Below are 24,219 nucleotides of genomic sequence, written 5' to 3' on the forward strand. Positions count from 1 at the left end.
CATATGGTTTTATGATAGATAAGCATTATATTCCCACTCATTATATTCGTAAATTTGAGGTTTATCCTTCGCTTTTAAGATCATTGAATTTGATTTTTATATAAAATAGTTATATATTAGAAAATAATATGAGTTTATGTGATATTATTTTTCAGAAGATTTTGTGTTCTTCTTCAAAATTTTATTTTTTTATTAAAAAGAATCTTTACAAAATATACATTTACTTTAATTAATATTTAAAAACGTGCTCTATCAAAAGTTCCAAAAATTCAATATTTTAGCTTTTCTGAGGTGTCACTTTTGATGAATTTCTGTTTACAACAATCCAAGATTCTATTCAAAGATATATAACATTTTCATCGATGGGGACAATACGATTAGCGATAAAAAACTGCGTAGTAAAATCATTCATTGAAAAATTTCATTGAAAAATCTTTATAATTCAATTTTTTGATAAGTAAAAGTGACACAGAAGGAGTTATCTGAAATAATGAGTTCTCACACTCTGGATATTAAAACTGGAGGATTACCAACAGATGCCTGCAAGCAGATTGCAACAAATGTAAATAATGAAGATAATGTAACCAATAATGCTAATAGCAATATCCAAAATGAAAGCGATTCATCAAACAATAACAAATTGGAAGAAAGCAAAGCAACAAATCAAATAAGCAAAGAATGTATCCAGAAGACGGACGCTACAGCTCAAGGAATGCTCAATAACGTCGATGAGCTCGAAACAACATTTAAGATTGGAGAATGCAAGTTTGACTTAAGCGCAGATAAAAATTGCTCATTGACGTATGAAGAAAAAATCAAGATTAAAATTATTCTGGAAAAATTATTTGCAATAAAAGCAGAGCCAGTAGGTACCCGCTCTGCGCTTACAAAAGAAGATATATATTTCCTGTGCGAAAAGGTAACTGTAGAGCTTGCAAAGCAGCCATCCTTAATTCAAATACCCGCCCCGATCACGGTTGTTGGTGATATACATGGTCAATACCATGATCTTTTACGCATTTTTGATCAGACAGGATACCCACCTACAAAAGATTTTCTTTTCCTAGGTGATTATGTTGATAGAGGAGAGCAAAGCATTGAAACAATATCTCTTCTTTACTGTTTCAAGACTCTTTACCCTACAAAATTGTACTTATTACGAGGAAACCATGAATGTCTATATATTAATAGAGTTTATGGATTTTTCGATGAATGCTTAATGCACTATTCAATTGAAATCTACAAGAAATTCTGTGATACGTTCAAATACTTACCTTTTGCCGCCATTTTAGACCAAAAGATTTTCTGTGTTCATGGTGGACTTTCTCCCGATCTTGAGTCATTGGATGATATTAAGAGTATTACCAGACCAATCGAAGCTCCAGAAGAAGGACTTTTATGCGACTTATTGTGGGCTGATCCAGAACCAGGCATTGATGACTGGACAGTCAATCAACGAGGAACCTCTGTCTGTTTTGGCCTTAAACAAGTCGATGAGTTCCTTAAGAAGTTCAATTTTGAGCTTATCATCAGAGCTCATCAAGCTGTAATTGATGGATTTGAGTTCCCATTCCCAAACAGTCAGGGTATCATTACAATATTTAGTGCGCCGAACTACTGCAACGAATATGACAACAACGCTGCAATATTAAATATTGATGAGACGCTTTATTGCAGTTTAGACATATTTGAGGCAGAAGTTCAAGTTGTGAATGACAGACTTCCTCGTGAAAGATGCGGAACTCCACCAAGAGGAACTCTTATGTAAATATATTCTGTCATTCGTATATTTTATATATATATTTATTTGTAGCTTTGTTATTGCAAAGCACAGTAAAACGCGTACTTTCTTATTTAAAACGAGTTCATAAATTTTTATTTACGAATAACAAACAAAGCGGGATTAAAAGTATCAATAATAATGAGTATATTTGTATGAAATAAAGCAATTGATTGCTGTCATTGCAACAACAGTCATGTGAAGGAAAACGCAAAGTGGCAAGCGTCGGATCAGCAAGAGAATGCCAAATATGACACTTAAGGATCCTGATATATAAAGAAGACTGTACTTTATGAACAATGAGTTATATATGTCTCTAAGGAAATTTGTTAGATGATGAACGTGTGTAAGGAAATCATCCATTGCTATTGGGTTCATATCATCTATAATGCCTTTTTCATTCTGATAAAATAATAATGACTTTAAGCTGGATGGGAAAAGTGTAAAAATGAAATGTAATCCATGGAAAGCGATTAAATAAAGTATTGATGTAAAGAATTCATTATGTAGGAAGTGAATAGATAAAACTAAGTGAACTGTAAGAATAGCTAAGAACAAAGCAATCCCTTTGAATGAATTTACATGGAATGTACATAAGAATTTTGCTACATAGACTCGGTTCTTTTCAAGGAAGAGTTGCTCCCAGTTTTTAGTTATGTGCTCGCTATTCATGTATCAAGATTTTGAAAATAATGAAAAAATTTTCAGATTATTTTTTTAAATTTTTTTTTCAAAAGAATTATCTAATTACCGAGCATCTATAAATAATTGTGAAATTATTTTGATGATTAGAACGATAAATCCTTCAGAATTTAGACTTATCGTTAAAAAAATCCCTCTCAAAAAATTTAAGCTTGGAAGTTTTTGAATTGAAATACTATATTTATATATTTTGTACAAGAATTTTAATTTAAAAAATTTGACGAATTTTAATCGGAGATGAATTTGATTTACTTTGATATAGACCATGAACCAATCAATATTGTCCTCAAAAAACGATTGGCAAACGTTTGATGAAAATTTGAAGTCTAATTCATATTTTTGAGAACAAATCGTATATATTTCCACTTATATTTAGTTCAATGAACAAATGGTCAATAGGCAGCAATAAAATATGGATTAATTTCGAATTGTAAAATATTTAATAAAGCAATGCAAATATCAGGCCAACAAATAGCTTAACTGCATGTGTCATGCAGAATTTCTTATGTGCATATTTATATTTTCAGATATATAAATTTTCAGAATATTTATATTATCATTACATGCTGAATCTAGCTGTACAGGTCCTATCTAGTCTAACTCTAAATATCATCCACTTTAGAAGTATAGAAAGTATAGCTATTTAATATGGGAGTATCGAAAGAATTCTGACATGGCAAAAAAGGCAGATTTCAATTTTAATGATTTCTATCTTCCTTTTTCTAGCATCTGCTATAAATCATGTTAATATGGTGGATGATAGAGATTTAAGAAAGTCCAAAAAACAAAATGATGTTACTGTTGTCCTCTTTGTTCATGAAGATGAGGAATATTTTTGGCAATACTGTGAAGTATTCTCTCATGCCGTTGAAACAGGTGCTAATGCTAAATTTGTAATAGCAACAGATCAAATTGCTCCAAAATACTACGATAGATATCATATTAACGAACCACGAATAATGATTTTTGTAAATAGCTCTGTTATGTTCACTTCTCTAGCTCCATTAGTTGCAGATGATTTTATAAATCTATTGTCTGCAGCATTACTTCAAGAAATTACAACTGTTGAAACTGAAATCGATTTTCATAAGCATTTCAACAATTTCAACAATACAATCATTTACACAAGCGAAAATTCTGATAAAGCATATGAATTATATTTATCTGAGTCCACGCAATACGGAATTCTTGCACTTTGCGAAGTTCCAAAATCATTTTTCGAAACTCTCCACTTTGATCCAAAGCAATTCATTGTTTACCACAAAAATGAGAACAACTTCCTACAATTCGACGGATCTGCTATCGAATTTCGTAGAGTTTCTTCAGATTTAGTAAATTACGAAATTGATCGCAACACAATGATTCTAGGCAACAGATTAATTGTCACTGCGATCTACGATGGGGATTCCAGACCAGATATTCCATTCCTTTCCATTGCTAAGAGAGAAAACTCTCCACTTTATGGATATCTTTCAAAAGATTCTCTTTCCTTGGTTGAAAATCTCCTTGAACACGTTGAAACACCCAAGCCATTTATCACCATCCTAAACTACACCGGATTCTACATCACGGAGCCTCTCACAGATCTCTCTGAAGCAGGAATCGAAAACTACATCAAAAACGAAAAGATTCCAAAAATCTACGCTTCGGAAGAAGCCACGAAAGAGGATTTGTTTAAACTTGTCGGCACCAACTACGAGGAGAAGATCAGAGACGACAAGAAGAACACATTAGTTTTCTACACGAATTCGAAGACACTCAACATTTCTCTTCCGAAAATTGAGAAATTCATAAATTATACCAAGGAGAATAAGATTGATTTGCGAGTTTTCTACATCAATTACGACAAGAACAGCCGCCCCTATGGCTTCCCAGAGCTCGTCGGCATCCCGCACATTGAGTTCTTCCCTTCAAAGAACCACAGAAACTCAGTCCCTGTTGTTTCCTCCTGCTCTGTCTACTCTCTGATGAAGTTCCTCGAGAAGTACATGAAAGTGAAGGCTCCAGTGGAATTGATGGACCCAGAGGAGGAGAGGGAGTTCATCATAGCAGTGCTTCTTTTGATGAAAGTCGAAGAGAAGAGTAAGCCAAAGGAACTGTTCGAGAAGTACGTCACTGAAATTGGAAAGTTGGCAAATCTAGGAAAGAATTTCGAAGAAATTGCAAATAATGTTCTTCAGGACACAATCGGAGAGTTGGAGAATCCACTGAAGGCAAAACCCGTGAAGAGTGAAGACGAGGAATTTGATGACTACTTCTATTACGATGAGGAAGATGTTCCTGAAATCAAACCAAAGTCAAAAATTACAAATGAGGAATTATAATAAAAATTAAGAGTTTTTAGTTATATAATCAAAACAGAAAAATATTTCGCAAATATAACATATCTTTTATAAATAAATATATAAAATATAAAAATCATAAATATACAAATATAATTATTCATCACTAGTAGATTCAATATCATATTCGTAGTCATATCCTCCTTGGCTGTTTCGTCTTTTGCTAAGAATTGGAGCAGAATTCTGATGCTCTCCTCCTTTCGTTACTGATTTTGAGCGCCCAATTTCATTTCCATTTTCATCTTGTTCAATGATGGTTGTGACGTGTTCTATTTCGACTTCCTGCTCTTCTTCATCTCCGTCTTCTTCTTCGTAGACATAGATGACTTTTGGTTTCTTTGGTTTCTTCTTTCTGATTTCTTCTCCTTCACTCTCTTCTTCGATGACTTGAATCTCATACATTTCCTCCTCTTCCGACGAGTCACTGTATATGTTCTTCGTTTCATATACGTACTCGTACTCAGGATTGTTAGGGTCTTCGACGACCTTAACCTTTCCATCTAATTTTGCAGTGGAATTACGTACTTTTTTTGTCTTTTTCTCAGTGTCGTCCGGCCGTGATTTTGCCTGAAGGTTTAGATTTAGCTGACCGAGAGGAGGGAGATTTCCAAGGGGAGGAAGATCGCCAAGTGGAGGTAAATCGCTGAGAGGAGGTAATTCGTCATTGACTTTCTTGGATTTCTTTTTGCCTTTCTTCTTCTTTTTTTTAGGTTCGTCTTCGCCGACGTTGACCTTTGGAAGATCAGCAAAGTTAACAGTAGGAAGTGTGCCAAGGCCAGAGCCTACCTGAAGTCCGCCTAGAGGTGGAACACCAAGGTTAGGGAGCCCAGACATTTCAAGATTGGGATTTGATGATGGTGTTGGTAAATTGAGCTGAGGCGATTTTAAGTTTGAGGATGGAAAATTGAGTGGTGGGAGATTTCCGATTGGATTAAGAGTAGATTTATTTCCAATTGGTACATTAGGGAATGATAATGGTGGGAGTGATGAAATAGAGGGTTCTTTAGATTGAAGAGAAATTGAAATAGGAGAAGCTGTATTGGAAATTGTGGGAAGAGAGAAGTTGGGCGTTGATGATGTTAATGATGATTGATTTAATAAAGGTAGGGGCGGAAGATTGCCAAGTTGTGGAAGTGTTGGCATCTCAAGTTGGGCTGTGCCATTGTTGCTGCCAGTAGTCTCGACTTCAAGAGATGGAAGATTGCCAAGTTGTGGAAGTGTTGGCATTTCGATCTCAGCTGTGCCGTTCTTGGAAGATTTGGTTTCGACTTCAAGAGATGGAAGATTGCCAAGTTGTGGAAGTGTTGGCATTTCGATCTCAGCTGTGCCGTTCTTGGAAGATTTGGTTTCGACTTCAAGAGATGGAAGATTGCCAGGTTGTGGAAGTGTTGGCATTTCGATCTCAGCTGTGCCGTTCTTGGAAGATTTGGTTTCGACGTCAAGAGATGGAAGATTGCCAGGTTGTGGAAGTGTTGGCATTTCGATCTCAGCTGTGCCGTTCTTGGAAGATTTGGTTTCGACGTCAAGAGATGGAAGATTGCCAAGTTGTGGAAGTGTTGGCATTTCGATCTCAGCTGTGCCGTTCTTGGAAGATTTGGTTTCGACTTCAAGAGATGGAAGATTGCCAAGTTGTGGAAGTGTTGGCATTTCGATCTCAGCTGTGCCGTTCTTGGAAGATTTGGTTTCGACTTCAAGAGATGGAAGATTGCCAGGTTGTGGAAGTGTTGGCATTTCGATCTCAGCTGTGCCGTTCTTGGAAGATTTGGTTTCGACGTCAAGAGATGGAAGATTGCCAAGTTGTGGAAGTGTTGGCATTTCGATCTCAGCTGTGCCGTTCTTGGAAGATTTGGTTTCGACGTCAAGAGATGGAAGATTGCCAAGTTGTGGAAGTGTTGGCATTTCGATCTCAGCTGTGCCGTTCTTGGAAGATTTGGTTTCGACGTCAAGAGATGGAAGATTGCCAAGTTGTGGAAGTGTTGGCATTTCGATCTCAGCTGTGCCGTTCTTGGAAGATTTGGTTTCGACGTCAAGAGATGGAAGATTGCCAAGTTGTGGAAGTGTTGGCATTTCGATCTCAGCTGTGCCGTTCTTGGAAGATTTGGTTTCGACTTCAAGAGATGGAAGATTGCCAAGTTGTGGAAGTGTTGGCATTTCGATCTCAGCTGTGCCGTTCTTGGAAGATTTGGTTTCGACTTCAAGAGATGGAAGATTGCCAGGTTGTGGAAGTGTTGGCATTTCGATCTCAGCTGTGCCGTTCTTGGAAGATTTTGGTTTCGACGTCAAGAGATGGAAGATTGCCAAGTTGTGGAAGTGTTGGCATTTCGATCTCAGCTGTGCCGTTCTTGGAAGATTTGGTTTCGACGTCAAGAGATGGAAGATTGCCAAGTTGTGGAAGTGTTGGCATTTCGATCTCAGCTGTGCCGTTCTTGGAAGATTTGGTTTCGACGTCAAGAGATGGAAGATTGCCAAGTTGTGGAAGTGTTGGCATTTCGATCTCAGCTGTGCCGTTCTTGGAAGATTTGGTTTCGACGTCAAGAGATGGAAGATTGCCAAGTTGTGGAAGTGTTGGCATTTCGATCTCAGCTGTGCCGTTCTTGGAAGATTTGGTTTCGACGTCAAGAGATGGAAGATTGCCAAGTTGTGGAAGTGTTGGCATTTCGATCTCAGCTGTGCCGTTCTTGGAAGATTTGGTTTCGACTTCAAGAGATGGAAGATTGCCAAGTTGTGGAAGTGTTGGCATTTCGATCTCAGCTGTGCCGTTCTTGGAAGATTTGGTTTCGACGTCAAGAGATGGAAGATTGCCAAGTTGTGGAAGTGTTGGCATTTCGATCTCAGCTGTGCCGTTCTTGGAAGATTTGGTTTCGACTTCAAGAGATGGAAGATTGCCAAGTTGTGCACTTTTTATTTTTTCCTCATCAGAATTCGAGCTCTCTTGCGTGCTTTCTGATTCATCATCACTTGTTGTTTTTTCTTTCATCTTATTAAATTTACCTTTTTCATTATCTAACATGATTGTTGGTAATTCACTCAATTCTACATTTTTAATATTTTCCATTCGTGGTAAATCACCAAGGCTATGTTTCATCAATAATGGCATTCCATCCAAAGGAGGAAGTTCACTAATTTCCGGTATCTTCAGCCCCTTTTCACTGTTTCCAACTTCTATCTGGATCATTGGTAGTTCTGGAGCTTCCTTAATCTTCTTCTTGCTTGTCTCGTATTCAGAGTCTGACGAATCACTTGAACTTGATATTTCTTCTGTTGAAACAAAAACTTCTTCTGAGTCTTTGATTTGTGGTTCTTGAATTGATTCTAATGAAGGCAAATCTGAAACAGCGCTCAGCTCCATAGGTTTGTCAAATGATGATTCTTTTTCACTAGATGGGCCAGTTTCATAATCTTGTATTGTTAATGATGGCATAAGCAAACTCAGTTCTGCGCGTTCGCTACTAGAATCTTCTGAATCGTTTGAAGCGTTGGATGCTTTGTAATGAGCCAGCGATGATGCTCTTGTTTCATCTTGCTTTACTTCCAATGATTTAAATGAATCTTTCACTTCATAATCATTATCTTGGTCATTTTCATGTTCGGAAGATGATGATGAGCTCGATGAATCTGAAGAAGTTCTCTTAATATTTGTCTCAGTAACTTCTTTGACAACATTTATTGTTCCTTTGATAGTAATTTCTTTATCTTCGCTGCTTGGAGGTGGATTGATTTCTTTCATTGCATTTTCTAAGTCATCAATGACCGACAAATCTAATTGTCCATCATCTTCACCTCTAACTTCAACAGCCAAGGATTTGGAAACATCTTCTCTGTTTTCCTCAATGTTCTTGTTGACTGAAATGGATAAATCTGTATTAAACTTTGATAATTGATTTTGATCATTTTCGTTATTTTGGACAATGTCAGAAGATTCAATTGCTGGAATGTCAGGCAAAGGCTGTGATTCTGTCTTTGTTGTGATAGAAATTGTTTGAGACATTGCAGGTAGTGAATCAAACTTATAATGGCTGTCCGAATTGTCTTCGTTGGATCCTATTTTAACATCTCTATCTATTACAGGTGAATTATTAAGATCCAAAGGAGGCAAGTCTCCAAGCTGAGGCAAATTGTTAATCAGAAGAGATCCACCAATTCCAAATTGCGGCGTCGGTAATGGTGGTAGGCTTCCAGTATTCAAATTCAGATCAAGTGGTGGGAGCTCGGATGCCTGAGGTATTTCAAGTGGTGGCAGACTTCCAAATGGAGAGTTTCCTAATGATGGTAAGTCTCCAAGTTCAACTGTTTTCTGTTGGGGTAATTGGTCTTCTTTTGAATTTGCTTCCAAAGGAGGTAGATTTAAGGGTTGAGTAGTTAATTCAAGAGGAGATAAATTTCCAAGCTGTGGCAAATCTCCAAGTTTGTAGTTTTCTTGTTGATTAGCAATCTTAGCATCAATTTCTATTTGAGGAAGATTTCCGAGCTGATAAAACACTTCTGGTTTAGTTTCAGCTTCAAGTGGCGGCAATTTCATGGTTTCTGATTTAATTTCTATGTTGTTGAGTTGAGAATTATCGATTTGTGGCAAATTTCCTAATTGAGGAGACTCGAAACTTGGAGTTCCTTCAGATTTAAATTCTAAAGGTTGTAAATTTCCAAGTGGCATGACAGGAAGATCTCCCAACTGCGGAGTGATATCAAGTGGCTTTTGTTCATTATTAATTAATTCTGGAGATGGGAGTTGTGGCAAATTGCCTAATGAAGGAAGATTTTCTGAGGTTTCTTCAGATAGCTTTTGCTCTCCTTCTATCCTTGGGAGATCGCCCAGCTGTGAGTTAATTTCCAAAGATGGAAGATTTCCGAGTTGCGGCAATTCTCCTAACTGAGGAATATTCATATCTATCGTTTGTTGATTTGAATTTTCCTTTAACTCTGAATAATTTTCTTCAATGGATGGCAGTTCTCCAAGCGCAGGAAGGTCGTTTATTGAAGGAAGATTTCCGAGGTTAAGAGAGTTATCTAACTCTTTCTTTGGAAAATCATCATTTTGTACAAAAATTTCCATTGGAGGAAGATTTCCAAGTTGAGGTAGGTCTCCAAGATTGTGATTGTTCATAGCTGGAAGAGTTTCAAGTTGAGTGGATACTTCAAATTTTGGAGCATCGTTTATTTGTGATTTGACTTCAAAAGAATCACTATTTTCAACTGGAAGAAGACTTTCTAACTGTATTTCAGTTTGTTTTTGCTCAATCTCTGTATGTAAATCAGATGGTAAAGGTCCCAACTGTGCATTGATTTCTGGCTTTTGAATATCATTTATTTGGGAAATACTTTCAATCGTTGGCAATTTTCCTAAATTTGGTGTGCCGATATTTTCTGAGTTCTGTTGCTCTGTTTTGATGTTAATAATTTGTGGAATATCCAGTTTTGGAGCCGGTGGAAGTTGGTTGGACAGAAAGCCGAAACTTGTTGAAATTAATCCGTTCTCTTTTTCATTATCTAGATCGACAGTTGATTTTCTTCTGTTTTTCTGATTATTTTCTTTTTCATCGTCTGAAGAAGAACTAGTCTTCTTCTGTTTGAATTCTTCTGGAGGAATTCCATCCAAAACCACTTCTGGTTCTGAATCTAAGTCTTCTGTATTTATGTTTCTTTCTTTTGTGATCTCTTCTTGGTCAGAATCATCAACAGATTTCCTTCCTTTCTTCATTACAATCTTTTTGACAACCTTCTTCCCTTGCTTACCTTCATTGTCCGAATCGAGGTTTGATGATGATCCACGTCTGACAACTTTTTGAATGACTTTTTTCACTCCTTTCTTTTTAGCATTTTCTTCGCTTTCTGTAGGGTTTTCTTTATTTTCTTCTGCTTCATGTGGAGGAATTATCTCAGGAACTGGAGGAGGAAGAGCGACTTCTTCATCCTTTTGCTTCTTAACTTTCTTTATAACTTTCTTCACCTGCTTAACTCCTTTGGTTCTCGGACTGTGGCCTTGATCTTCTTCTTCTGTTTTCGCTTTCTCTTCTTCTATCTTTGGTTTTTCTTCTTCTATCTTTGGTTTTTCTTCCTCTATCTTTGGTTTTTCTTCCTCTATCTTTAGTTTTTCTTCCTCTACCTTTAGTTTTTCTTCATGAACTCCGAAGTTCAATGCTGGAATACTTGGTAAATCTTTGACCATATTTACAATTGCATTTTCTTCGATATTTGGTTGATTTTCTGATTTGTTTTCTTCATCTTTCTTCTCTTCTTCAACAACTTCGTCTGGTTTACTTTCTTCTTCAGTTATTTTGACAGTTGATTCTTCTTGGGATAGTAATTTCTGGGCAAAGTTCAAGATATCATTTGAAATCAATGGATTTTGTTCTTCGATCTGTGGTAAAGGTTTTGTTTCTTCCAAAATTATTTGGGAATTTTCTATTTGAAGCTTTTCTTCTTCCTCTGTATCCTTCGAATCTGCTGCCTGTCCTTCGTATCTGTAAGAACCTCTTCTGTGTAGTTTTGGCGGTTTGTCAACAACAGGATTCTTTATATTGATTGAAGAGTGTTCTTTTCCAACGATTTCTGAAACATCGGCAGACAATTGTTTGAGTAAATCATCTGGAGAGTTTTCTTTCTCTTGTTTTGGCTCTTTTGTAACTCCTGACGGAGGAATTGTTAAAGGCGGCGGAGGTGCTTGTTTTGGCGATGATTTAACAGGAGTGATGTCCCTGTTTGCGATCTCTATTTTCTCAGAGGTCTTTGAGATAACAGTCAAAGGTTCATCTTCTGACGATGATACCTTTTCTTGGTCCGGGATTTTGACTGCGGATGATGTGACTGATTCTTGATCATCTGCTTTCTTCTCCTTACTTTCATGAGAAGATTTATGAGATATATTCGAGTGATGTGAGGAATTGTCATCAACTCTCACTTTGATCTTCTTTTTGATGACTTTTCTAACTCTTACCTTTTCATGTTTCTCTTCTTCGACTGGTTTCTTTCCTTCTGGTTTAGTTTCTTCTTTGGATGCTGACTTACGATGTTGTTTTTCTTCTGCTTTTTGTGATCTATCTTTTGTTACTTTCTGTGGGATTTTATCAGCGTTTGTTAATTTATTTGTTGGTTCTTCTGATGCCGATCTTTTATGTCGACTTTCTTCATGTTTATGTTTAAGAGATTCAACTGTGGCGCTTCTGTGATGTTTGTGACTTGATACATCTTCATAGTGCATTGAAACTCTCCTCTTCTTCTTTTCGTCATCATTTAATTCAGATGGATGTTTTCTGTGATGTCTTTGATCTTCGCTTGATGATTTTCTTCTATGATGATTCTCTTCGCTTGAAGACCTTCTTTGCTTCTTTTCATTTTCATCAGAAGAAGTTCTTCTATGTTTCTTCTCTTCTTTGAAGTCATCAACAGAGTGTCTTCTTTTATTGGTTTCTTCGCTGGATGATCTCCTGTGTTTCTTCTCTTCATTTCCGATATCATCTGTTGAATGTCTTCTGTGCTTTGTTTCGTCAACTGATGACCTTCTGTGTTTCTTCTCTATGAGAATTGCTTCATCTTCTGAGTGATTTCTCTTTGTCTTGCTGTCATCAGATAATGAAACAGAGCGGGATCTAACTGATTTCCTTGATGAAGATGATGATTTTCTATGTCTCTTGAGAATTCCAGGTAATGAAACTGCATCAATTGTCTTAGAGTGTGTCTTCTTCTTCTTTGGAAGATCATTACTGTTTGAGCTTCTGATATTTTCGACAGAACTTGCCCTATTCTTGCTGTGAGAACTAGACTTTAAGTGGTGACTTCTGACGTCTTCTGATCTGGATCTGTCGCTTCTGTGTTTGTGGGCGTTTTTAACTGATGGGTCATAGATGAATGAAGACTTCTTCATGTACTGTGTTGGGCTGTCTCTAGGCACGTCTGCGAACAGCGGTCCTGTCATGTCATTGAAGATATTCAGTGGAGACGGCAAAAGCTCGAACGGTTCTTCTTTCTTTGGAGTTGAAAATCTCTGTGGCTTTGGTGAATTATGTCTCACAATTGCTGCAGCCTCTATTTCCTTCTCTGATATGATTGGTTCTGAGTCAGTCGGCTCATAAATAGTGATTTTGTCTGTCACTTCGTACGGTTTATTTGTCATCTGATCTATTTCCATCCTGCAAACTTCGACTCTTTTCGGATACAGTTGTGACAGAACAGCCTGGTTGTTTGTGGAGAACTCTGGCTCGTATAGAGTTTCTATCTTGTTGTAGGCCTCGAGATGACCTGTCTCTTTGTTCATCCTGATGTGGATAACCGGCTCCTGTTTCCTGATGTACTTCACGTTCAAGTTCTTGAACTCATCCAAATTGTTCTCTGTCAGCTCCTTCCTGACGACGTGTGGCTTTCCCATTCCGTCCCTCGGCGTCTGTATCTCGATGACGCTGATGTAGAAATGGCCATCTTTCTCGGCTTGCGCGTTGGAGACTTCGACTTTGCACTCGTAAAGCCCGTATTTCGCTGTGAAAGGGTTCCATCGCTTCCTGTACGCGGTATAGAAAACTTTGGGCCTGTCGCTCCTCTGGTTGTCGTCTTCAATAAGGTACTCTTCTGGTCTGTTCAAGGCGTTGTTTCGCTCTCGAATTACTTTGCGATGTAAAGTGTCAAAACCGCTATCTTTAATGAACTCGTTTCTTTCGTAGTTTTCGAAGCGTTTTGCCTTTGGATTTCTTCTCTGTCTGATAACTGAAGTAAATAGGTTTCCATTTCTGTCTCTGTAAACGCTTTGACTTGGGCAAATGTAGTCAGAGCCATTGATAGCTTGGAAATGCATCTCTTTCTGTACAGTTGTGATTTGAGTTTTTCCATCTGCATTTTTGGTTAGCTTTATTATTGAAATCAGTGGGATGTTTGACTTGGATTTTGGCAAATCCTCAAGTTTGATCGGAGGAGCATCGATTAGATCTTGTTCATTTATAACTTCTTCGCATTCATAGTTTTCTACCTCATTTGTCTTGTTGTTCAATCTGTGTTTGATTGCATGGAAAATTGGAGCTCCGTCCTTTCTTCTGTAAACAGTGGGATCAACTGCAATGAACTCAGAGTTTCCTATTGCGTAGTCAGGAATATTTTCTTCCTCTGAAAACTCAATTTTCTTCCCAGAAATCGGATCTCTTCTTGTTCTTATTACTTTAATTGTTCTGAGGTACTTCGGTCTGCTGTTCTGCTCCGGCTTGTGCTTTGTCACCTCTTGTAGGCATGTTGCATTGACCAAACTGTTTTCTGATGAGATAAACCTGGAAATTGCACGGAAAGCATGGCCAGAAACTTTCCAAACATCATTTTCCTGGATGTTTAGATCTGTTTCTCGCATTGTTGGTATCTCAGGAACTTCTTCTTCGGCTTCTACGTTCTCTATATCCCTTGTTTTTGGATTTTTGCGCTGTTTTATTACTCGAATATACCTTTTATGAGTCATTTCGTTGACTCTAATTATTGGGTCGATTGCAACAAAGTCTTTTGTGGCAATCTGAGGCTCTTGGATTTCTATTTCGGTTTTTCTTTCCACAATTTCACCTGTTCGTCTTGATTTCCTTGGTTTGATAACAGAAATTAAGAGTTTTCCGTTGTTTCCTCTTTTAGATTCTGGAATTTTTTCGTCAAACGCGTGTTTAACAATTTTGTCTTGGAGGTAAACTCTCTTCTCTGTATTGATTGTCGTTCCATCGCTGAGATGCTCCCTGACTATTGCATTCAGATAAGGTTTTCTTTCTGAATCTCGGTGGATGAAGTTATCAAACGCAATGTAATCAAGACCTGTTATGACATCAGTTGGAACAACTTGGTATTGAAGCTGTCCTCTGTTTCCATTTTCATCTTTTGCGTAAACTGGGATAACTAATTGATTATTTTGATTATAAGTAGCGTTCTCCAAGAATCTGTTGAAGAACTCTTGGTCTCTCTGGGGAGTTTGAGTCCAAGGACTATCGTATTTAATTGGATTTCGATCTTTATAAGGAGATTTCGGTAAAACGATAGGAGATGTAGATCGTTTTGAATTTTCCGAAAGAATATTATACTCAGAATAGCCCATGTTGTTTCTGTTTGTATGGCCTGTGTCGTGGTTGTATGTCGGAATCTTATAAAAAGCTGATGGACTCTTGGAATTTCTTTCTGGAGTTGAAATAACCGAAGAGTAGGTAGTATCGCTTCTGGAGAACGATGAAGAAGAAATCAGCAACTCTGGACTGAAGGATTTGTAATTGTCCGGAGATTTCTTTGAACTTTGACGCTTTTGAGATGATTTCCTTGATGTGGAAGAAGATGAATCAATGCTCGAATTTCGAGATCTCTTGTTTTCAGAAGATTTCTTTCGAGATTTCTTTTCAAATGAAGATTTTCTTGATGTAACGGATGATTTACTATCAATTGATGATCTTCGTGATGACGATGATAGTTCATTGCTTGGTTTCCTTCTTGAAGATAATAAAATATTACTTTTCTTCGAAATATCAGAAGTTGATGATGTATCTGTAGATTTCTTAGATTTAGATGATGATTTACTGTCAACCGAAGATTTTCTCGAAGAAGATTTCGAAGAAGAAGACAAATCTGTGCTTGTCTTTCTTTTTGTAGATGATTTACTGTCAATTGAGGATTTTCTTGATGATTTTGATGAAGATTCTGTCTTTGATTTCTTGGATTTCGAAGATTTGCTTGAGGAACTTGTAGATTTTGCAGAAGATGACAACTCTGGTGCAGCTACTATACTTGTGTCAATTGATGGTGGTCTATGTTTATCAATTGATCTCTTTCTTGATGAATTTTCTGAATCAGAACCTTGGAAAAGAGTTTTAGCTTTAACTGAGCTCTTCTTTTTACTCACAACTCTTTTCTTCTTCGATACTTTGCTGGATTTTGAAGTTTCGCTCTCTAAATCAGCTGAATCAAAATCAGATTTCTTACTTGGGGATTCATCACCTCCATACGTAGCTGGAACCTTAGATAATCTGCGTTTAACGACTTTTCTCTTTTTCTTTTTGGATATCTCATTGATTGCTTCTTCAAGTGAAGGGATTGATCGTTCTTGCACTATTATTTCCTTATCTTCTTTCTTGGAGAGCTCAAATGGCTCAGGAATTGCAAATTTTGCTTCTACAATTGGGAGATCTGGAGAATCAACTTCCTCCCAAACTTCTTCTTCGCATTTGGTGTCTTTGTACTTGTTAGTCTTGCTGTCTAGTACTTTTTTATGTACTTTGATTTTGACCGGTTTCAGATTCAAATTTGATTGATCGGCCGTCATTGGCTCAAAAACGGCTTCTCTTGCGACAACCTGTTCCAGTTCGCCAGTGGTTGCATTCTTCCTAACAATGATTGTATGGATATAGCGTTTAACAAGTTTTCTTTTCCCTAATTTTTCCAATTTCTTGTTGTTTTCAGGAGTTAGCTCTTTGAATTGAGGCTTTCCGTTGTTTTCTACATATATCATGACTTTTCCATCTGAATTAATCATAGAATCAGGACATAATTCTTTTGTTTCGACAAATTCATCTTCTCCTGTCTGTTCATTCTTTCGGTGTCTTATGACATGGATGTACATGTTTCTGATCTTCTTTGGAGCCTTCTTTCCTTTTCTTTTTTCAACAATAAAATCTGATTTTGAGTTTTTGCACGAATAAACTAAATCGTTCATATCAACAATCTTTTTAGACTTTGGATCATATACTTGCTTGATCATTTCGATGAATGGAGATTTATTTTCATCTATTTTGATGGAAGGACTGATAACAATTCCATTATTTGTTGTAAATGCTTCACTCAGGTCTTCTTCGTGATCTGTAAGTTGAAATTCTCCACTATTTGCGTTAATCAATTCTTTTTTCACAGAAATTGTTCTTTTTCCACTTCTATTCTTTGGAATTGAACTAACTTCCGGTAATTTATCAGCTTTAACTGGCTTTCTCGATTCAAAAAGCATTTTATCTCCGTTTGAATTCATTATTTTTGGTTCAATAATGCGTATATAAGCATTTCCATCGCTATCAAAGTTAATTATTCCATCGGGAACAATTATTCCATCTTTCGTGACGTTCTCTACTGGCACATCTTCGTAGACTTCGATTGGAGTTTGTTTTCCTGATTTTTTATGGGTTACGTAATGGATATAATTATACCGCTTTGTTTTCTTTTCTTTTGGCTTTGATTTAACTTTGACAGCGATGATTTGTTGTTCATCATCTTTTTCTTCGCGTTCAACAGAGCGAGATCTGGATTTCTTTGGTTTGTCATGATCTCTCTTTCTAACAGTGATATATCTGCGCACCAAAACAAGCTTTCTCTCTGTTCCGTCTTCTGAAATTTCCGAATTCTCTGTTGAAGCGTTATCATCGTAGTAGAGACTACTGCTATCACTATCAAAGTCTGAGTTATTGCTTGACAGCAAATCTACTGGTTCAAATATCTCTTCTTCTTCCAAGAATTCTTGTAATTTTCCAGTCAAAGGATTCATCCTTTTCTGTATCATTGTGATTCTTCTCTTTCGTAATCTCTGGCGATTTGGAGTTAGCTCAAGAGATTTGGAGCGATGCATCGAAGAAGGAAAATCTGAATACGATTTATGCAGATTTGAGAGATGTGGTGGACTGAATTTCCTTCCACTAAGTGTATGCGCTGATTTATGCGTTATTATATCTGATTCAGAAAGATATTCTGAAGCTTCAATTCGTTTTTTACTTTTTATCGTCTTTTTAGTAGGTTTTCGAGTAATATCGCTGTTAACTGATACCTCAGTAGATTTAGAACGCATCTTGGTGATGGAAGAGTTTTTCTCGTTATTTCGTGAAGTCAATTTTCCAACATATCGACGTATAATTCGACGGTGAACTTCAATTGGTGTTCCTATTGGATAATTTTTGTATTTGTCTGATAATTGAGAAGTATAAACATCATTTCCAAAAATTTCTTCGACTGGCTGTGTATCTGCAGGAATTCTATGGACATCTATATAAATTGTTAGTTCTTGTATTAGTTTTATTTGACCATTTTTCGATTTTTCTTCTCGATATTGAATATTTCGATCTAAAGTATCGTCTAATCTATGTGTATGATTAATATTAAACAATTTATAGAAATCTTGTGGGGTAAAGTCTCTATCTATTTCAAATTGCATATTCAAATTGTACCTAGGAGCTCCAGATTTAGGTACAATCGTTGTCAAAATTTTGAATTGATAACGCCGACGATTATTTTTCATTTTTTTCAGATTACAAAATCAACTCATCATTTGATTTTGTATCAAACAACAAAATATGATGTAATAAAAGAATTCTAGAAAAACCAGTTAGAGTTTACTAATCGCTCTCTCAGAAGTTTGGAGAGTGAAATTTTCGATCATAGCTTGATGTTTGTGTGTTACACGATTCAGTTGTAGCAAAATTCAAGAAAAAAATGAAAAATAAAACAAAATAAAAAGAAAAGAAAAGTTAAAATCATAGCAGACAGTAAATATTTATTTGAAAAATAAATATAGCTTGATAGAAAAAATTTAATAATATCAAAATAAAAATAAATAAAATTTGATAATATTAAATTTTGTATCAATTCATACAAACATTATATTTTGGGAAAACATACGATTTGATAGATTTCGCATTTTCAAAAAACTGAAATTGAATCGCGTTCTTCAATAAAAGCCTTAAAGCTAATAACTTCAGGCTCGGAATCTGCTCTCTGGATGTGATGGCAAAACATCTCATCCTTGTTTCTATTTATGGATTTGTAATTTGTTGATGAAAAATTGAAAGGTGTTTGCGGACGAGGAAGCCAAGCTGCTATTTGCTCAGGTCTCTGATTGAATACACCCATATAATGGCCAGACTCATCTGTTTCAGATTCGGTATCATCAACTTGGAACCAGATAGAGTCCATTAAAGTGGCAAACCGTAGGATTTTAGCATTTGTGATATTTTAGAAAAGCCGTTTCGGTTTATCTGAATTTTTATTTGAATTTTAATTTGAAACTGCATTCAAATGAACTAATTCTTCATCAACGAAATTACAAGTATGTCGTTTCCGTATGTTTACCAAATGCGGTTTTTATGAAAAAAAAATAGATATGGCATCATAAAATACTGTTAATGAATTAATCATTTTTGTTTGGTAAACTTATTAATCTGAAAAAAAAAGTATTTGAAAATTATTGTCTATAATGATAAGTATATTATTAACAATCTTCAATCTTGAATGTTTCGTTGAATTGATTGTGAGAAAATTTCGGTTAAATTTTGCAAATTGAATTGACATTTAAAATCAAAATTAATTATATCATAGCCACGCGCTAATTTCTCTTTGCTGTTGACAATTTCGAGTAAATTTATTAACTGTCAAAAATCTTTGATAAATTTTGTTGATTCTTGACTGCGTGGGATGGTGTTTTATTATTAAAAATATGTCATTTTTTCTTATTTTGAGAGGGGAAAAATGTATCGTTGTTGTTTACCTCTATTACGTCAGTATCGAAAAAATCAATTACTGCAAATGTAATATTACTATTTCTTCGAATATCCGTTGCTTACAGGAAACCAGTGCTCTTAGTAAAGCTGGAAAATAAAACATATAGCAATTATTTATAAATAAAGACGTTAATACCCTAATGCAAATTGAATGAGAATTTTGTTAATGTGCGCTAATAATTTGGTTCTGTAATGTATATGGTTTTTACAAATTTGCCAAAATTCCAGTTAATTCCATAAATTTTATATAAAGTTCATGTCTCGCTGTAAAGCTATATGTTAAATTTTAGCAGGTTAAAAGGATAGTTTTTATTATAATGAAGTGGAAGAGAATCATTAACTCACAAAGAAGTGTTTATAGATAAAGATTGAATTAATGAAACATTTAAATTATTTGTACATTTGATTCACTCAATTCTGCTGTTCCAAAAAATAATTTTGGAGGAAATGCATCAATCTCTAATGGAAAATATCCGCATTCTCTATCACTAATTGTTTAAGTACAAATTACGTATTAACACACTGTTATTTCCCAAAAAAGTTATTTCAATAAATTGGAAATTAATGTTAAAAATGGTTTCATTGAATAAAAAATAAATAAAAACTACTTATCATAGATATTGTGTTTGTTTCTGTACAGTTGCAAGAGAACTATAATAATATTAATTCATCAGTGTAAACTTTTCAATGATGATGAAATCTTCATAATTAAGCCGAACAATATTAAAAGCTAGAATATAGAGTATAAATGTGATTTTATATTTAATAATCTGATAAAGGAAATAGTATGATTTATTTAAAAACCGTAAATAGTAAAAATATTTATTATCTAATTAATCTTCGTCTACCCTTGAAAGATACATAGACGCCAGTATTGCATAATTTGTTCTGTATACTGGCTTATTATATGAGAAACAATTGAAGATTCCTTCATATGAAGTGTAGTTTAATGGTTTGTGATGACAGAACTTTGGAGATCTGTAGCAACACATTACATATGAAATATTAATAATTGGATTGAGATTATTCTTAGTCATTGATAATCGCATGTCATGAAGTCCAAAATGAACAATTGTGACATTATTAGATACATTGAAGAATGCAAAACCTTCAAACTTTATATCATCATTTGTTGTAATGTTTCTTATTGGGTAACAATTAGTAAACACTCCATAGTTGATTATGCTTTTCTGACTGATATTAACATAAGTCAACTCAGTACAATCTTCGAAAGCATTATGATCGACAAATGTATTGTTTGGGATAAATGTCTCATTTATAATTGATGACATGAAAGCCCCAACTCCTATACTCATTATTGTATAAGATAAATCAATCTTTTTGATATTGCTGGATGCAAAAGAATACTCTCTTATAATATAAGTGTTCTTCGGAATAACTAATTCATCTGAGAATGCATCTGTGAATGACCAATTTCCAACGTTAACTAAAGAAGTTGGAAGAGTAATATTACTTGTGTTAACTCCTCGGAATGAATGCTGATCAATTGATATGGTTCCGTTTGGAATTGAGATGTTTACCAGTTTAAGGAACGCAAAACAATACTGTCCAATCAATGCACTATTTAATGTTTCTGGGAAAATAAGAGACTTGATAGGAGCGTTATAGAATGAGTAGCTTCCAATAACTTGAACAGATGATGGGATGTTGATTTTTGTGATGCTACTATTGTAAAAGGCGTAATCAGATATTGTTGTTAATCCTTCCTTCAAAGCAAGGCTCTTTAATGAACAATTCTGAAATGCATTGCTCCCAATTGTTTGAAGTGAAGATGGAAGATCCATGTAAGAAATTATGCTATTGCAGAATGCATGATCATCAAGATTTGTTAAACCCTCGGGAATTGTGATGTTTGGAATTGATGTATTCTGAAATGCATATGAATTAATATTTCTAATTGAATGAGGAAATGTTATTTTTGAAATGTTACTAGAATGTAATGCATATGAATATAATGTTGTAAAGTTTTCTTTAAGATTTAAATAAGAGAGGGATGTATTATAAAATGCATATTCATTAATATATACAAGACCTGCTGGCATTTCTGCATTTTTCAGAGAAGAATTATAAAATGCATAGCTTTCGATGTACATCAATCCACTTGGAAGATTTATTGTTTCGAGCAATGAATTTTGGAAAATTGCATATGAAATTGTTTGTACCTTTGATGGTATTGTAATTGTTTTGAATGTCGTATATTGGAAACAGTATTGTCCAATTGATTCAAGTGTTTCCGGGAGTTCGATGCTTTCTAATACAGATGCGTTATAAAATGTATAGCTATCGATACTTGTGATAGAATTTGAAAGCTGAATTTGACGAAACATGCTATTTGCGAAGGTATATGTATAAATATATGTTACTAAATTAGGAATTGTAATCGAAGGAATATTGCTACAATCAAAGCAATATGATCCAATATAGTTAACAGAATCTGATATATCTACTAAGAGGCACGATGCATTATAAAAGCAATAAGAGTTGATTGATGTTAATGTTGATGGAAGATATATATTTTTAATGCATGTATCACGAAATGCACTTGAAGATAGAGTTGAAAGACCTTCTGGAACTCTAATTTCATCAAATGAACATCCAGCAAATGCATATTGGCCAATGGATCTTACACTATCTGGAATAATAAAACCATCAAAGCTAGTGTATGCGTATTCATAGTCATATATACTGTACCTGTCACTGGGTAGTGTGATATGAGGCATGGGAGTCCATGAAAACGCACAATTTCCAACACTCATGCTTGATGTCATGTTAAATGATATCAATGACGAGTTAAAGAAGGCATAATCCCCTACGTATGCATATAATTAATCTATCTGATCAGATTAATTATATTGAATCTTATGCATTTGGTTATTGTCCTATTAAATCGATTATTCTCCCGAAATACTTATCATCAATAAGTGACTATGCTTTTTATAAAACAAAGCTTGAATCAATAAATCTGAGTGCAAGTACATCAATTGGGGAGTATGTATGGGGTTACACACCGATGAAACGCTATGAAATTCCATATGGGCGAACTTCAATCTATGAGAATGAACTTTCTTCAATGACATTAGATATTTTGATTATTCCGCCAACAATTAATTATATTGACTCATATGCATTCAGCCAACTAACAACGCCAAATGTAACCATTCCCAATGGAACTCATGTAATATATTACAATACTTTTTCACATGCTAATATTCCTCAAATTGTTCTACCAGACAGTTTGCAAACTATTTATTATGATGCATTCTATTATTGCAATACGACACAAATAGTAATTCCTCCAAATGTTAATTATATTTATTATGAGGCATTTGAATATTGTTATTTCACTTATGTCAATATTTCTGAGGGAATTACCACGATAAATTATCAAACATTTCAGTGGAGTTTTTTAAAGAGAGTTTCACTCCCTTCAACACTTCAATCTATTGGTAGTCAAGCATTTTATTCCACTCCTTTGGAAAGCATTGATTTTCCAAACAATTTGTCAATCATTGAATCAGATGCATTTTCAAACACATCTTTAACAACAATTTCATTCCCTATGTGAAGAAGTATTTGTGAATTGCAACATAAGTATTATTTATATAACTTCTAATTTCACAACGCTTAATCGCTCTTTTTCAAATTGCAGATGTAAAAATATGTTCATTCCGAATAATTCAATATCGGAAATTGAACCATTCGAATTATCAGGAACTCTTATCAAAGAAATAACTATCCCTGAAGGTGTAACAACCATAGATAGCAGTGCATTTTCAGGTAGTATTATGGAAAAAATTACTTTCCCATCAACTTTATATTCTGTTGGTAGCTATGCATTTGAAGGAATTCCATGCACAAGTATAAAGTTCAGCCATGTAAACACCCTTTATGATTCATGTTTTATTGGAAGTAATATCAAATATATTGAACTTCCTCCTTCAATATCCACGATTGGATCCAATTGTTTTTATAATATATCTTTAGAAACATTAATTCTTCCACTCACTTCTAATTATTTGTATATTGATTCATTTGCTTTTGCATTTCTTACTTTCACAAACTTTACCATCCCAGATAATACTTATCATATATCAGAGCAGGTATTTAGAGGGTGTGTTATTGAAGAAATGATTATTCCTGGTTCATTGAGCTATTTTGGAAATTGGACATTTACAGACTGTCTAATTGATGAATGTATTATGAAATCAGGAATTACGAACCTGCAAGAATATAGCCTTGCAATGTCTGACATAATAAAGCTTGAAATACCTTCTTCCTTAACCAAGATCGACCAATTCGCTTTTATGTCCTGTGCCGTTGAAGAGATTGTGATACCTAATTATTGTAATGTCTCCAATAATGCGTTTGAGGATTGTTACAATCTAAAAAGAGTGACAATTGGAGAGGGATGTATAATAGGAGCAAATGCATTCTATAAATGCTATTCTCTCATTGAATTAGTTGCTTATGACTCAATCAGTTTTACAAATAATGCATTTGGTTCAATATCGAAATCAATTGCAATTAAATATCTTGGAACTTCAGATTCATCAATTTCCTCAACAATTAGCAACTTCAAACAGATTGCTTCTATTGTAAATGTAACATGTAATTATCCAAGTTCAACATTTTGCGGAATGTCTGTTAATAAATTGCCATGTTAATTGATATGTAAACAATTATGAGAATCCTAATAAACGGTTATACTTTACATAATCATTTTTATTTTATTTTGAACTCAAATACAAAAAAAAATATAATTATTTGAAATTTAATCCGTCTTCATTATGAAAATCTTTCAATTTTTTGAATTAATGCGGAATAAAAATTAAATGATTCATTTTTCCTATATTGAACCATAATTTTGAATAATAACAATCGTAAAATTATATGAAGAGTCATAATATCCCTAATT

At 34.9% G+C, this 24,219-nt stretch overlaps 5 protein-coding genes and 1 pseudogene across 6 annotated transcripts, besides 1 other annotated feature; 3 read left to right on the forward strand and 3 right to left on the reverse strand.

Moving 5' to 3' along the window:
• The first annotated feature begins 285 nt into the window (after positions 1-285).
• Positions 286-323: a mobile genetic element.
• A 167-nt stretch (positions 324-490) lies between these two features.
• On the forward strand, positions 491-1,768 carry TVAGG3_0892460 (protein phosphatase 2A family, catalytic domain family; the record flags this gene model as incomplete). The annotated part of the gene is made up of 1 exon (XM_001316096.2): positions 491-1,768. The coding sequence occupies one exon, from the start codon at positions 491-493 to the stop codon at positions 1,766-1,768; it is 1,278 nt and encodes a 425-aa protein (XP_001316131.1).
• A 1,415-nt stretch (positions 1,769-3,183) lies between these two features.
• Positions 3,184-4,806, forward strand: TVAGG3_0892470 (protein disulfide isomerase family; the record flags this gene model as incomplete). The annotated part of the gene is made up of 1 exon (XM_001316095.1): positions 3,184-4,806. One exon carries the CDS (start codon positions 3,184-3,186, stop codon positions 4,804-4,806), a length of 1,623 nt encoding a protein of 540 aa, XP_001316130.1.
• A 114-nt stretch (positions 4,807-4,920) lies between these two features.
• TVAGG3_0892480 lies at positions 4,921-18,064 on the reverse strand (annotated as a pseudogene). The gene has a single exon: positions 4,921-17,362. A coding segment is annotated over exon 1 (12,442 nt).
• Positions 18,065-18,187: 123 nt separating this feature from the next.
• TVAGG3_0892490 (uncharacterized protein) lies at positions 18,188-18,749 on the reverse strand (the record flags this gene model as incomplete). The annotated part of the gene is made up of 1 exon (XM_001316093.2): positions 18,427-18,699. One exon carries the CDS (start codon positions 18,697-18,699, stop codon positions 18,427-18,429), a length of 273 nt encoding a protein of 90 aa, XP_001316128.1.
• Positions 18,750-20,116: 1,367 nt separating this feature from the next.
• TVAGG3_0892500 (FNIP repeat-containing protein DDB G0271996 family) lies at positions 20,117-22,072 on the reverse strand (the record flags this gene model as incomplete). Its single annotated transcript, XM_001316092.1, has 1 exon — positions 20,117-22,072. One exon carries the CDS (start codon positions 22,070-22,072, stop codon positions 20,117-20,119), a length of 1,956 nt encoding a protein of 651 aa, XP_001316127.1.
• Positions 22,073-22,963: 891 nt separating this feature from the next.
• Positions 22,964-23,968, forward strand: TVAGG3_0892510 (leucine-rich repeats (6 copies)-containing protein; the record flags this gene model as incomplete). The annotated part of the gene is made up of 1 exon (XM_001316091.1): positions 22,964-23,968. One exon carries the CDS (start codon positions 22,964-22,966, stop codon positions 23,966-23,968), a length of 1,005 nt encoding a protein of 334 aa, XP_001316126.1.
• Between the last annotated feature and the right edge of the window lie 251 nt (positions 23,969-24,219).

The sequence above is a fragment of the Trichomonas vaginalis genome, chromosome VI (assembly GCF_026262505.1).
Source record: "Trichomonas vaginalis G3 chromosome VI, whole genome shotgun sequence".
NCBI classification, from domain to species: Eukaryota; Parabasalia; order Trichomonadida; family Trichomonadidae; genus Trichomonas; species Trichomonas vaginalis.